The sequence below is a fragment of the Podarcis tiliguerta genome, assembly GCF_965153285.1.
Source record: "Podarcis tiliguerta genome assembly, chromosome: 12".
In the NCBI taxonomy this organism is placed as follows: Eukaryota; Metazoa; Chordata; class Lepidosauria; order Squamata; family Lacertidae; genus Podarcis; species Podarcis tiliguerta.
Genome location: NC_139545.1, coordinates 7,502,653 through 7,515,781, shown reverse-complemented (window position 1 = coordinate 7,515,781; position 13,129 = coordinate 7,502,653). Strand labels below are relative to the sequence as shown.

The 13,129-nt window shown below is 42.6% G+C and overlaps 1 protein-coding gene across 7 annotated transcripts in view; it reads right to left on the bottom strand.

Annotated features, from left to right (window-relative positions):
- The window catches only part of PDE1C (phosphodiesterase 1C), a 312,257-nt gene that overhangs the window by 117,273 nt on the left and 181,855 nt on the right, over positions 1-13,129 (bottom strand). For 2 of the 7 annotated variants that reach the window (XR_014503861.1, XM_083407040.1), the window contains exon 2: positions 5,983-6,009. The exons of the other annotated variants lie outside the window; for them this stretch is intronic. Coding sequence is in view for 1 of the 2 variants with exons in the window: in XM_083407040.1 (XP_083263166.1) it covers positions 5,983-6,009 (27 nt within the window). In the remaining variant the exon portion in view is untranslated. The remainder of the gene's footprint in view (positions 1-5,982; positions 6,010-13,129) is intronic. 7 annotated transcript variants of the gene reach the window in all.

Below are 13,129 nucleotides of genomic sequence, written 5' to 3'. Positions count from 1 at the left end.
GTCCCTATTTATCTACTTGCACCCAGGAGTGCTTTCGAACTGCTAGGTTGGCAGGCGCTGGGACCGAACAGCGGGAGCGCACCCCGCCGCGGGGATTCGAACCGCCGACCTTTCGATCGGCAAGCCCTAGGCACTGAGGCTTTTACCCACAGCGCCATCCGGGTCCCATTGCAGGATAATATAAAACCCTATTTCTATGCATAATGCAGACGAACATGAAGCTTTCATTGAGATGTTGGGACAAATGACCTTGAAGCCAGTTTCTATTTGGCTTCTTTGAATACTGGAAAGTATGCTGTATTAATTTTTTCATTTGCCCCTCCCACCCCCAAAAAAGCTCCCCAAAGCCCAGAATATATTTGTGGCCTTTGAACTGGTCATATAGATATCGGAACATGATCCAAAGCTCTTTTTAATTAAAGCACCCGAAACCACCTTTACATATTTTGCAAGGTTGATAACCGGCAAATTTATTTCACAGTCAACATTTTCTGAGTATATTTACACTCTGCAAATATATTAATTCTTGGCTTCATAACTCAAACTCCCTGGCTCCCTGAACTGCTATTTAAATTGAACACGGGTGAACAGACGGCTTTAAACGCTCCCAGATTGCAGCCATCTTCGTGTTAGCTAACAAGGATCTAAGGGTAAAGATTCTTTAGAGCAATCTGTGAAAACAAATTGTTAAGGGCAGATCGTACAAAGGCTTAGCTTTGTGTGTGTGCATGTGGGGCTCTTCAAAGCACAACATTCTCCTAAAGCAAAGGTTAATTCTAGGGCAGCAGTAGGAAAGCTGTGGTCCTCCAGTGATTGCTGGATGTCCGTTTCCATCAGCACTGATTGGCAGTCCAGCAAATAAGGAGGCCCGTGGGTTCCCCACTCCTATTCTAGAGCAACAACATACCGATTTTAATTGTTATGTCATCTTCAAATAATGTGGATCTTGTACAACACTCTTTATTAAAATTGACACAATCCAGAATCTTCTAAACAGCAGGACAACTAACACATTTTCCAGACTGGTGAAATAGGGGCGCAATGCGCACAGACTCACTCCATTTCTATGGCTTTAGTTTCAATATTATGCTTACTGCAATTGTTAATGTATTTCCTTACAAAGTATAGGTTGCAGTTGTGCTCAATAGGATCCTCATTAACTTACACTTAAGATAAAAAAAACTGAATAATTCAAAATAAAACCAAGCAATGTAAACCATAATTTAAAAATGTAAAACGAATGAAGCCACAGGGAACACAACACCACCATAGCAGCTCGAATTTATGTCTCTTACAATCAGGTGAAAATCCTTTGCAGTCCTCTTAAAAGACAGCCAAGAGCAGGACTGCCTGGCATCCTAGAAGAGATCATTCCCTAGGGAGGGTCCCCACTCTAAGAAGACCCTACCCTTTGTAACCATGTACAGAGCAGGATCTCAGTGCATGATCTGAACACACAGCATACCCTCCAACTGCCCCGAAAACACAAAGATGGTCTTGAAAGCCCTTAAGCCATCATGGCTTTCCACTTCTTAACAGAGAGTCCCAAATTTCCAAGGGGTCTTCCCTTCAGCACAGCGTTTCAATGTGCTACTGGAAGTTCAATTCCATGCATTCCTTTAACACATTTCTTAGATCTATGCCTCCCGCTCGCTTCCTCCTCCACTCAATATGGCGTCACTTCCTGTTTTTATGAGAACAAGATCTGGGACACCTAAATGCCCCTAAGAAGGGTTATCACCATTTATCTGATCCTCATTCGCTTGGTCCCCCATAAAGTGGGTGAATGGAGGAGCAAAGGGGGTGGGGCCTGTCTACAAGGCCACTGCCATGGCTGCCGAGGGGATTGGGGGCACTGAAGAAGAAGAGTTTGGATTTGATATCCGGCTTTATCACTACCCAAAGGAGTCTCAAAGCGGCTAACATTCTCCTTTCCCTTCCTCCCCCACAACAAACACTCTGTGAGGTTAGTGGGGCTGAGAGACTTCAGAGAAATGTGACTAGCCCAAGGTCACCCAGCAGCTGCATGTGGAGGAGCAGGGAAGCGAACCCAGTTCACCAGATTACGAGCCTACTGCTCTTAACCACTACACCACACTGGCTCCCACACTGAAGGGTCCCCTTTATGGTTGCTTGACTCTGGCTGATAAATACTGACCTAGTGTAGAGAAAAAATGCCCACATATCTGTTTAGGGTCTGAAGCACACAGACATCTGTGTGTGCTTGCTCAAACTACGGCTAATTTCTGTTCACACTTGCATAGGACACAGCTCGACTTATGAGTTGTTATATGCTGTCAGTCCTATGCCACTAGACTCTGAGGGTTGCTATCATCATTCCAAAGACTGCAGTTTCTTGCAGAAGAATTGTTTTAAAATAGATACAGGTTTTCCTGTTCATAATTAATACATTCATTTATTTACAACAATTTAATCCAACCATATCTTAATTCAAATCAAAGTGATCATTCAATACGGTGGCAAGTCTTCTCACATAGCATTCTGCTCTTCAGTCGTCTTACTAGATAAAAGTGTGGGTTTTTTTGAAAAAAAACACACACCCAGAATTGCTTCATTTGAGCTGAGCAGCGTTATAATTACTTGGGGGAGTTTAAAGAATTAGATAATCAAGATAACTCTGCAAGGTCAATAAATAAGAAGTGAAAAGGAAATTAAGCCAAAGTTAAGGAACAATAAACTGAGGCTATTTTTAAATGGGGCATAATATTGGATGCTAATATATTTCTGATATGATATAGACTCCCCCACACACTCTTCCCCAAATACTACTGACAGTCGTGACATATGCCTAACACCTCATGTTTTGCAATAAGCTGACAAACAAAGTAGCACCTAAGCCTTTTGCAAATTTATATTCTGAGATCAATTTCACAAGACTATGCATGCAAACAACTTTAAGGTACTTGGTCATAGCTGTCAACGTTTCCCTTTTTTAAAGGGAAATTCCCTTATTCCGAATAGGATTCCTCGCAAGAAAAGGGAAAAGTTGACAACTATGTACTTGGTGCTCCTAAGGAGCACCAGTGATTTCCATGCACTCATAAACCATCAAACCAGCTTTTTGCCAGGTCAGCCTTGCCAGGTACTTGATGTTAATTTAGGAAGAGCACTCTGTAGAATGAACATATTTTCATAAATGTTCAGATTCCCCATGAATGGAACAGAATTATGTCAGACAGCTTGACACCTGACAGTTCTAGATAATTCCATCTCCCTTCTCTCCAGTAAACACCCAACTCTGTAAAGTAAACCTCAAAGTACTAATTATCTAAATAGCTGGCTAGCCTTCTCTTAACCAAAGCAACCTGGATGTGAAAAATGAGCAATCCTAATTAAACACACTGTGTTTCTTGGCGTTGCAGTGATTGCTTGGCATCATAGCTTGCTGATCAAGTGCCCTTCTGAGCTTGAGGCTAATAAAGTGAGGTTTTGCCTAGAGAGCTGTGAAATGTCCATGTTTATGATGAAAACATTATCAGCCTGCAGTTGTTTTCAAAGGCATTAAGTTGACACAGCAGGAGCACATGATATTGCTCATTAAAGTGCTAATTGCAGGACAGAATAGGACCTCACCACACACTCACTCACTCACTCCAAAGCCTTCTTCAAACCTTCTTTGTTTGCATAGGCCTAAACCAGAGGTGGTCAATTGCTAGCATATGGGCAGAATCCAACCCCAGTGCAATTCTATTTGACCCCAAACAGTCCAGACAAATTTCAAACAAAATGTGTAGAACGTTTGCTCCACATTTTACCCATAAGAAGGAGATGGAAACATTTCACGCATTTAACATTACATTTCACCAAATGTTTTTTATACAACATCCCAAATCTTTGCAAAATTGTGAATCTTTTACTGCAATATGACTTCATTAAAGAAGAAGAAGAAGAAGAAAAGGAGGAGGAGGAGGAGGAGATTTCCTTTCCAGGGTGGGCAAAACCAGTTTTAAAATACAATACTTACAACAGTTACAATCAAGATAATGGGGCAGTTCCTAAAATATAGACACTTACAACCTGAAAGGGGGTCAACATTCTGTTGCATAAAGGTATATAATCAGTGCACTGTAGTGAGAAATGGAGGCCCAGTTTATTATTACTAGTTCTTCTGCTCTACAGTTCAGCAAACAGATTCCCAAACCAGCATAAAAGACTCATAAAAGAGTAGCCTACAAGCCACGTAGAATAACATACCCATGGCTTCTTCACACTTCTACTTGTCCCGTTCCTAGAAAACATGGGTCCGAGTGGTTTTCTGCCACTCAGTGACCCACACTTTCTAGGCATAGCTCTTGTCCCACACCTTTCCCAGGGAAAAGCCACTCTTTAGCTCTAAACCAGAGAAAATGTCAATCCAGCGAAAACCTGAACTACTGTTTTGCTCAGAATGAATGCTAAAGAGAGGTTTTCCCTGGGGAAAAGCAGCGGAACAAAAGGAAGTGTGGATAAGTTCTAAGTAGAGTCTTTGAGGTTTTGTCTCTTCCACGTGCCAAATACCTTCAGATCCCGGAGATGCTAATGAGAACTGGCAGTTGTCAGCAACTAACAGGAATGATCTGAACCTCGGAGGAAGCTTCAGATAACATCTCCATTGGTAAGGAAAGTTGCCATTAGCATACCCAACTTTCAATCAACATTTTCAAAGGTTAGGCAACCACATGAAATTTCAGTGACCCTGTGAAAAACACGATAGTTTGGATCCACCTTTTCCCATTATTATTATTGGAGGTGGGGGGCAAGAAGAGAGAGAGAGAGAGCGAGCAAAAAAGTGAGCCATTAGCACTAAATTTACTGTTGTCTGTTCAAATTCACAATATTTAAAAGCAAAGCATAAGGAAGCCTCGGAAAGAACAAAGTCAAGATCAAAATCAACCTGTCCTCTCTTTAGGATTCCCCTGGCAAAGTTACAGGAAGACAACTAACAGCCTCCTCTTTACGTGTTTACTCAGAATGTTTCCTTAAGTCCTATCCCATTGGGGTTAAGAGGATTTACTCCCAAGAAAATGTGCACAGGCTGACAACAACTGTAATCTTATTCGGACTTAGGGGAGCAAGTCCTGTTGGACTTGGTGGGGCTGACTTCTGAGTGGTAATAAAGTTATGAGTTGTGGGTGCCAGGGTTTGGGGGTGCCAGATTCCCCTAAACTCCTGATAGATGTGGCAATCTGTTAAATGCATGAAGCTAGACAAAGGAACAGTAGACCATGGCTGGCATGGGAGAAGCAAGAACCTCTTGGAGAGTAATGGTGTGAGCCCCTCCATCATAGCTTCAGGTTGTATATATGTGTGAATAAACCATATATCACAAAGACACCACAGTCTGTGTTGTGCCTCATTTCCAAAGGAAACACAAACTCTGGGAAAGTGCCTGTACCCTTGGAATCCTGCACCGCTCAGTGATTGGGGTGGCGTGTAGCAATACCTAATATTAGGCTGCATTATTACGGCATGGCATGATTTCAAGTATTTCCTTATATAAAGCAGAATCACCTGATAATTACAAGGTCACAGCTGATGTCTGTTTTAAAGCACAATAAAAGATAAAGCAGGCAGATTTCTCCAAAGAAAGTGGGTATTGGTTTATTAAGATCCCAACATACATGTCAAATGCTATATTTCTTATTTAACCAGAGGTCCTGTTGAATCCCTAAGGGGTTTGTTTAATCAATAGAGATCTACTCCCAACCAGCCAATACCAGCTTGGATCATGCAGAAGTTGGGAGCACAAGACCTTGCAGAACCTCTAATGCTTTTGTAACAACCAACCCATGGTTGAGTTGCAGTAAGAGATCAGGGGCATCCATCTAGTGGGATGGATTCTGTCCATGGGTTTACTTTGCCTGTTTTTGGTACAGTGGGTTCACAGCATGAACAAGACCAATGCTAAAACAACGACAAATAATTTCTGCCGACTCCCCCCGCCGCCAAATGCCTTCGAGTTCTTCTGCGATCGATACCTACCTCTGTGACGTTTTCTTATATTTTCTCCTGCAGAAAAAGAACATAAATAAACATGAGGAATAAGTAGGGTCAACGTAGGATGTGGATGGAGATGTGAATGGATCGGTGTTTTCAATAATGGGAGGAGGTGAAGCTTTAGCATAAGATCTGAAGGACAAGTTTGTTGGTGAGGAGCCTCCAGAGCAGGTAACTCCTTGGAGTCAAAAGAAATGTGCCATTTCTCTGCCATGCATATCCACCGTTCCAGTCATCATAACCAGGCAATAAAAATCCCTGGTATTATAAATCTTCCATTTGCATGTTACAGCTGAAAACAACACAGACACAAAGAGCAGTTGCCTCCCAGTCTGGTCTATACAGCAGCAATCACCTCTCATTTCTCGTTGGCATTTATTTGTTTGTGTTTTCAGCATAACTCCCACAAAAGTCTGATCATCAATCACCAAGGCTGTCTAGGACTTAGCAACTGAAGTGGACAGAAGGAGCCTCTGAGCAGCAACCCCAAGAACAGTACAAAAGTCAACTGAAGAGCAATGGATTAATATACCGCTTTAAACTGATGCATATAAACAGTCTATCTGCACACAAAATAGGTAATAAGTTAAAATGCAAATCATGAGTCACAATTACAGCAACATATATGGACTTCAAGAAGAATGTATGAAGGGAGGGGGAGTACTGGTGGTCCTTAAATGAGGTAAGTCTCAGGTAAAAAAGAATGTTCTTAGCACGGACCAGAATATAATCAGATTTGGTGCCTGCCTTATGTACACGGAAATGGGGAATACACAGCTAAAGGGATTTCGATACTGAACAGATCACCTATATATGATTCTGCCACAAAGAGAAAGACAGACATGTTACAGGAAGACAATTTATACTCTCTTGTGTAATTTTTAGGGGACGCGGGTGGCGCTGTGGGTTAAACCACAGAGCCTAGGGCTTGCCGATCAGAAGGTCGGTGGTTCGAATCCCCGCAACGGGGTAAGCTCCCATTCAAAGTTATTCCCAATACTTCCCCTGAAAAAATGTAAGCTGTTGTCACTCAAAAAGTCCCCGATATAATGGTAAGAACTTGTTTCTTGAACTTCCTTTTCCCTCCTCAGTACAGGAGCCCAGAGTCGGACCACTGGGAGCGAGTTTTCAACATGCCCTCTTTGTTCATGCTTCTCTTAGAGATTTGACAGCAGATCTTCAAAACAGCCAGCCATGGGATGTCGTAATAGTCAGCGATACACATAGACTGAAAGCAGGAATGTGCAAATTCCTGGAAGTCAGGAATATAAGGTAAGGGTAAAGGGACCCCTGACCGTTATGTCCAGTTGTGGCTAACTCTGGGGTTGCGACGCTCATCTCGCTTTATTGGCCGAGGGAGCCGGAGTACAGCTTCCGGGTCATGTGGCCAGCATGACTAAGCCGCTTCTGGCGAACCAGAGCAGCACACGGAAACGCTGTTTACCTTCCCGCTGGAGCGGTACCTATTTATCTACTTGCACTTTGAAGTGCTTTTGAACTGCTATGTTGGCAGGAGCAGGGACCAAGCAATGGGAGCTCATCCCATCACAGGGATTCAAACTGCCAACCTTCTGATCGGCAAGTCCTAGGCTCTGTGGTTTAACCCACAGCGCCACCCGCGTCATGAATATACAGAGGCATAACAACCAGCCTTCTTGCTAACAATAGGAAGCTGCAATATGTGGGTGCAGGAGGTTCAAAGAAGTTAGAAGAAAGGAAAAAATAGATCGTTTCACTTTAAGAAGGTACGATTGCTGCAATTTTGTCTAAGATGCATTAGAGTTCTCAGGATTGAAATTAGCCAGTATCTTGGATTTGCCCATTACTGTGATCAAATGGCAATATCTTCAAGACCATTCACACATGCCTCTCTGGGATGCAACTGCAGATTTATCCAATGCAGAGATAACTTTGCAATTAATTATGACAGCAGAACAATGTGAGGGAAAGCTGTCAAATGCAGAGGTTTGCATTGGTTCATGTGACTGCAACTCACAACTTCAACAGACGATACAAAGCGGCCCTCGGAAGTGAAGGGATCTGAAAAAAAGTGGAAGGGTTTTTCTCCACATAAAATAATGGGGGGGGGGAGGAGTCAATTCCCGAGATGAATAGTCCCCCTTCTACTTTACCACATGATTTTATATTAGTCAAACGAGTTGCTTCTTCACTCCTACTCAGGTTTTAAAAATAATCTGAATTGCTTTAAGTTAAGCTCAACTCCAGATAACTCTTTAGTAATTGACACTGAACGTCTCTCTATTTATTGTATCTGATGTTTCTCAAGTAAATTGAGCAAATTTGCAAGTGAGAATATCTTTTTTGTTTCCCAGCCAAGTGAGCGCCACTTTGAACCTGTCATGTTAAAAGTTAATTTGTACATTTATCACCAGTTTTTTAAAGTATGGTGACTCATGGCATTATACATGTTATAGAATCCAAATGTTACTCATGTCAAAGTTTGAGCCTTTGAAGTTGTGGGCCTTCTCTAGGGATGGATGACTTTCTCAGTTTTTGTTTCTCTCCATTTCCCCCCAATTTAAAATTAATTTCTATGTCATTAAAAGTCTTCAGCAAATGTATCCCAATATGCACATGTTTGTATGTGCTTTAACCTAATAAACACATCTTTGCAAAGCAAGTTCCCCTTTATAATGCATTTTTATATCATACCTTTCAGTAATATAGCCATTTAATGTACACTTTACACTAGTAATATGCATTTTTGTACGCATTACTTGGTGGGAGAACTGCGTTGCAAAATACAGACATGTGCGAATTTAGGAGGATGGCTGAGTTTTAGTTCATCTGTTGTTTTAGAAAGTGTGAATTAGCTAGGTTCACCTTTTGTGCCAACAATCACATTTACAAACACACACACCCCCCCGCCCCCATCCCTAGCCTTGGCAAACTTGCTGCTGATAGCACATGAGATGAAAAGTCCATTCACAACACTCTTCTTTTAGCTGTTAATTCTCAAGGAACATGTGGAGCTCAAATGAGATCAATAGAACGAGAGCATTTAGAACTGGATTAATTCTCTAGGATGTGATAATTCTTTTTTATGAGATTTATAATTCATGGTTTTGGAATATCTGTCAACATTTACATATAGACCACTTAACGCATGCCCACCATGTCTGTCTCCATACTGTATTCTCCTTGCACCTTGAAAGCAACAATCTAAACATCAGAACATCTTGCAGAACACTATAGGTAAGTAGAGTTAACAGAAACAGCAAGTGAGGTTTTAAACTTGTTTGGGGACTGTGCCATTTCAGATAGCATGTGGAAGATTGTGTGGCTGAATGCTTTGGCATGAAAAGAAATATATATTGCTGCAGATTTTTAACGTATCATACAGGATTAGAATAACACGGAGGTGGCACTATATGTGTGGTCTTGAACCCCTTGAAGGGAAGGTGTAATTTAAATGTAATAAGATAATGTAATGCAAAGCTATATAAATGTACAGAGCTACATGCATACACTGGTCATCGCCCCAGTATACCTGAAGGAGCATCTCCACTGAGGTCCAGCGCCAAGTGCCATCTGGCAGTTCCCTCATTGCGAGAAGCGAAGTTACAGGGAACCAGGCAGAGGGCCTTCTTGATAGTGGCTCCTGCCCTGTGGAATGCCCTCCCATCAGATGTCAAAGAACTATTTGACATTTAGAATACATCTGAAGGCAGCCCTGTATAGGGAAGTTCTTAATTTAAAAAAAAATACTGATGTTTTAATGTATTTTTAATCTCCTGTTGGAAGCCACCCAGACTGGCCGGGGAAACCTAGCCAGATGGGTGGGTTATAAGTATATTATTATTATTATTATTATTATTATTATTATTATTATTATTATTATATTTACTTATAGCCCACCCATCTGGCTGGGTTTCCCCAGCCACTCTGTGCGGCTTCCAACAGAACATTAAAATACAATAACCTATTAAACATTAAAAGCTTCCCTAAACAGGGCTGCCTTCAGATGTCTTCTAAAAGTTTGGTAGTTGTTTTTCTCTTTGACATCTGGTGGGAGGGCGTTCCACAGGGTGGGTGCTACCACCGAGAAGGCCCTCTGCCTGGTTCCCTGTAACTTGGCTTCTCGCAGCAAGGGAACCGCCAGAAGGCTCTCGGAGCTGGACCTCAGTGTCCAGACAGAATGATGGGGATGGAGACACTCCTTCGGGTATACTGAATAATAATAATAATTTTCTAGTTATTATTTCCATGTTTGACCAGCAGCAGGAGGTTGGTGGTGTCATAGACTCTTGCTAAGAGGGAGAGGGGAGATGCTCAAGGAGCTCAGTGCGGTGCAAGCACGGCAGCAGAAGTGACCCAACGCTCCTGCCACTATCCCCGTACCACACTGACCTCCCCGCCCCTAACCCCTTGCTCATGACAAGGAAGCCAGACTCTGCCTTGTCAACTGCTGCTGTGTCAAACAGTTGCTTGCCCAGAAGCTATGTCAGCTGTATATACCATATTTTTTGCACCATAACACTCACTTTTTTCCTCCTAGAAAGTAAGGGAAAATGTCTGTGCGTGTTATGGAGGGAATGCCTACAGGTGGCGGGGGGGATCTGCTGCAGTCATGAGCAGAGGATCCATGGTTCCCCTTCCTTCCTTCCTTCCTCTGTGGCTCGCTTTGAAACAGCAAAGCGGGAGAAGAGCCGCTGAGTGGGGAGGAGAGAGGGACAGAGAGCCTGCTTGCTTTAAAGGAGCAAAGCGGGAGAGGAGAGGAGCCTTCTCCCCTTATACCCCTCTTCTTCATTATTAGCAGCATCCTTCTCCACCCACCCCACGCATGCTCCTTGTCCCTTGAGTGCTTTTCCTTCCCTCCCCACTTAAAACGTGGCTACAAAGCACGGATCCACATGGATCCCCAGGATTTTTGCATTGGGCTACTCCAAACTCACTGTCAGATCACATGTCTGTGGCCACAGCATGAACCACAAAAATCATACATCCACTGTTTCGTTTAGAATATTTTTCTTCTTGTTTTCCTCCTCTAAAAACTACTTGCGTGTTATGGTCGGGTGCGTGTTATAGAGCGAAAAATACGGTATATGAATTTGGGGGCAGGAAGTGGTTTATCTAGGTTAGCATGGGCTCGGGCTGCTTCCAGTACAGGGACCGGAGAACCTATACTGTGCCTATCAGAGTACGTTGCACAGACCTTTGGATCTGGACCAATGGCGGTGGAAGCATGAGGAACAGGAATATAATATTTGCAAAGCCATTATTTTACTCCATTGATTATCAACTCTTATTTTTACAGTCACCTATGTCAAGAGCTAAACTCCCTGCAGACTAATGGGGTCATTTAAATAAATTGAAATCTTCTCTGCCAGGCAGCTCAATATGCAAAATCAATACCCCATGCATTTTCTACTAATGCTGTTGCCATTACAGTAAAATTAATGGTGCACAAACTAAACAGTATTACTGCCTTTATTAATAAACAGCATAAATCAAATTGCAACTGATTGCCAGTATATTCCAGCTTCTATACGACTGGAAGCAGTTAGAGAACTGGAGGTGTGTTCGTTTTATTTATTTATTTTACTGGTATTAGGTTGTGTGTTTTTTAATTTGGGTGATTTTCAGGAGCTTGCCACCTACCTAGGCCTAATAGAAAAAGAGAAATAGTTTTTTTAAACAAACAACAACAAACCACAACTGCAATTAGTGTTTATCATTTCTGCAGCACTTTTGAGTATTCAAAGTCCTTTGCTGTTGATATTTCAACTACAGTTATTCATTTAGGGGAGGAATAAGCATGAACTTCAAAGGATGGCTGCGTTTCAATTTTCATATTGTTTTTGAAAGTGTGAATTTGATAGATTTAGCTTTAAATATGCGCCAAATCAAATTTGCCCTGCACCCCTACTCCTGTTTATTGATATATAATGCACATTTGTCTGCATTCAACACACGCTATTAATCAAATCGCTGTGGGGTTTTGATTAAAAACGGAAGAAAATCACAAAAACTAAGGGCTGAGATAATTCTCCTTCGTGTTTTCTAATCCCCACAGACAAACTCACCCTATGTAACTATTGTGCACATCTTCACCAGTTGCTGTTTGAAGAAATATTTGTTCACACTTAGATTAAAAATACGATCCGGTGTTTTCGAGTAGCTATCTGTTAGATCTGTTTTACAGTGATTGAACATGTGGATCATCCTCTCCCTGCAAATTCTCACCCCTACTGAGCCCACTTTAATTACAGCTTCTCCTTCAACAGGCAAACTGCAAAGCTTCTTAAGGAATGAACAAGAGAGGTGGAAATGACTTTCCCCCCTCTTTAAATCCCGACAAATGTGCAACACATTGCATGGCAAGACCAAAAACCCATCGCTGATACGAATCGGCTTCCCTGATCTCACTACATTTTTAGCACACAGGGTGCATACGTGCTTCCTTTACATTGTTTAGTTGCATCCTCCTGACCTGCCTAGGAAGAACGAAAGCTACGAAAGCCCCTTTTGTCATGGGGGAGGAAGGCAAATTCCCCCGCCTCTCATTTGGGAATAAGGACAATCAGCAGAACAAGCCGTGACAGCACATGTTGTTTTGCTCAAAGTCAAGAAAGCATCTTTCGCTTTCATCCCACTCCTGCTTCAAGAACAAGGCTATTAAATGCACTTCACGGCCGGGGTGGGGAGGAGGTTGAGGGGGGTGAAAGGGTGTGGGTTTCATGGCTCAGTCAGAGCCCCTGTGCTGCATTCGTTGACACATGGAAACTTTTGCGGAGCCCCACAGACAGTTGCCCGGTTTCAATTTGTTTGGGGTGGTAGCTACAAAAACAGGAGGAGTCGCCGCTATCCGGGCTGAATATTGGGGAAAGATCCAAAGGTTTGGAATTGCATCTGGCCAGGCCGAAACTGCTTTCAAAGTCGCAGAAGCAAATCCGCATCTTGCTCTAAGCCCTGGTAAACCTATCAGACTCTTGTTTGTTATTGTTGCGCCCACCCCCACCCCCCGCTGCTGCCACCCGCCTGTCTGCTACTTGACAGCTGGCATGACGCAGAATTATAAATCTCGTATTTGTGCCAGACCCTTTTCCCAACTCTGGAACAGAGGCTGAAACAGTGGGATTACTGTTCAGCAAGCCGAGGCAGGGGCCAC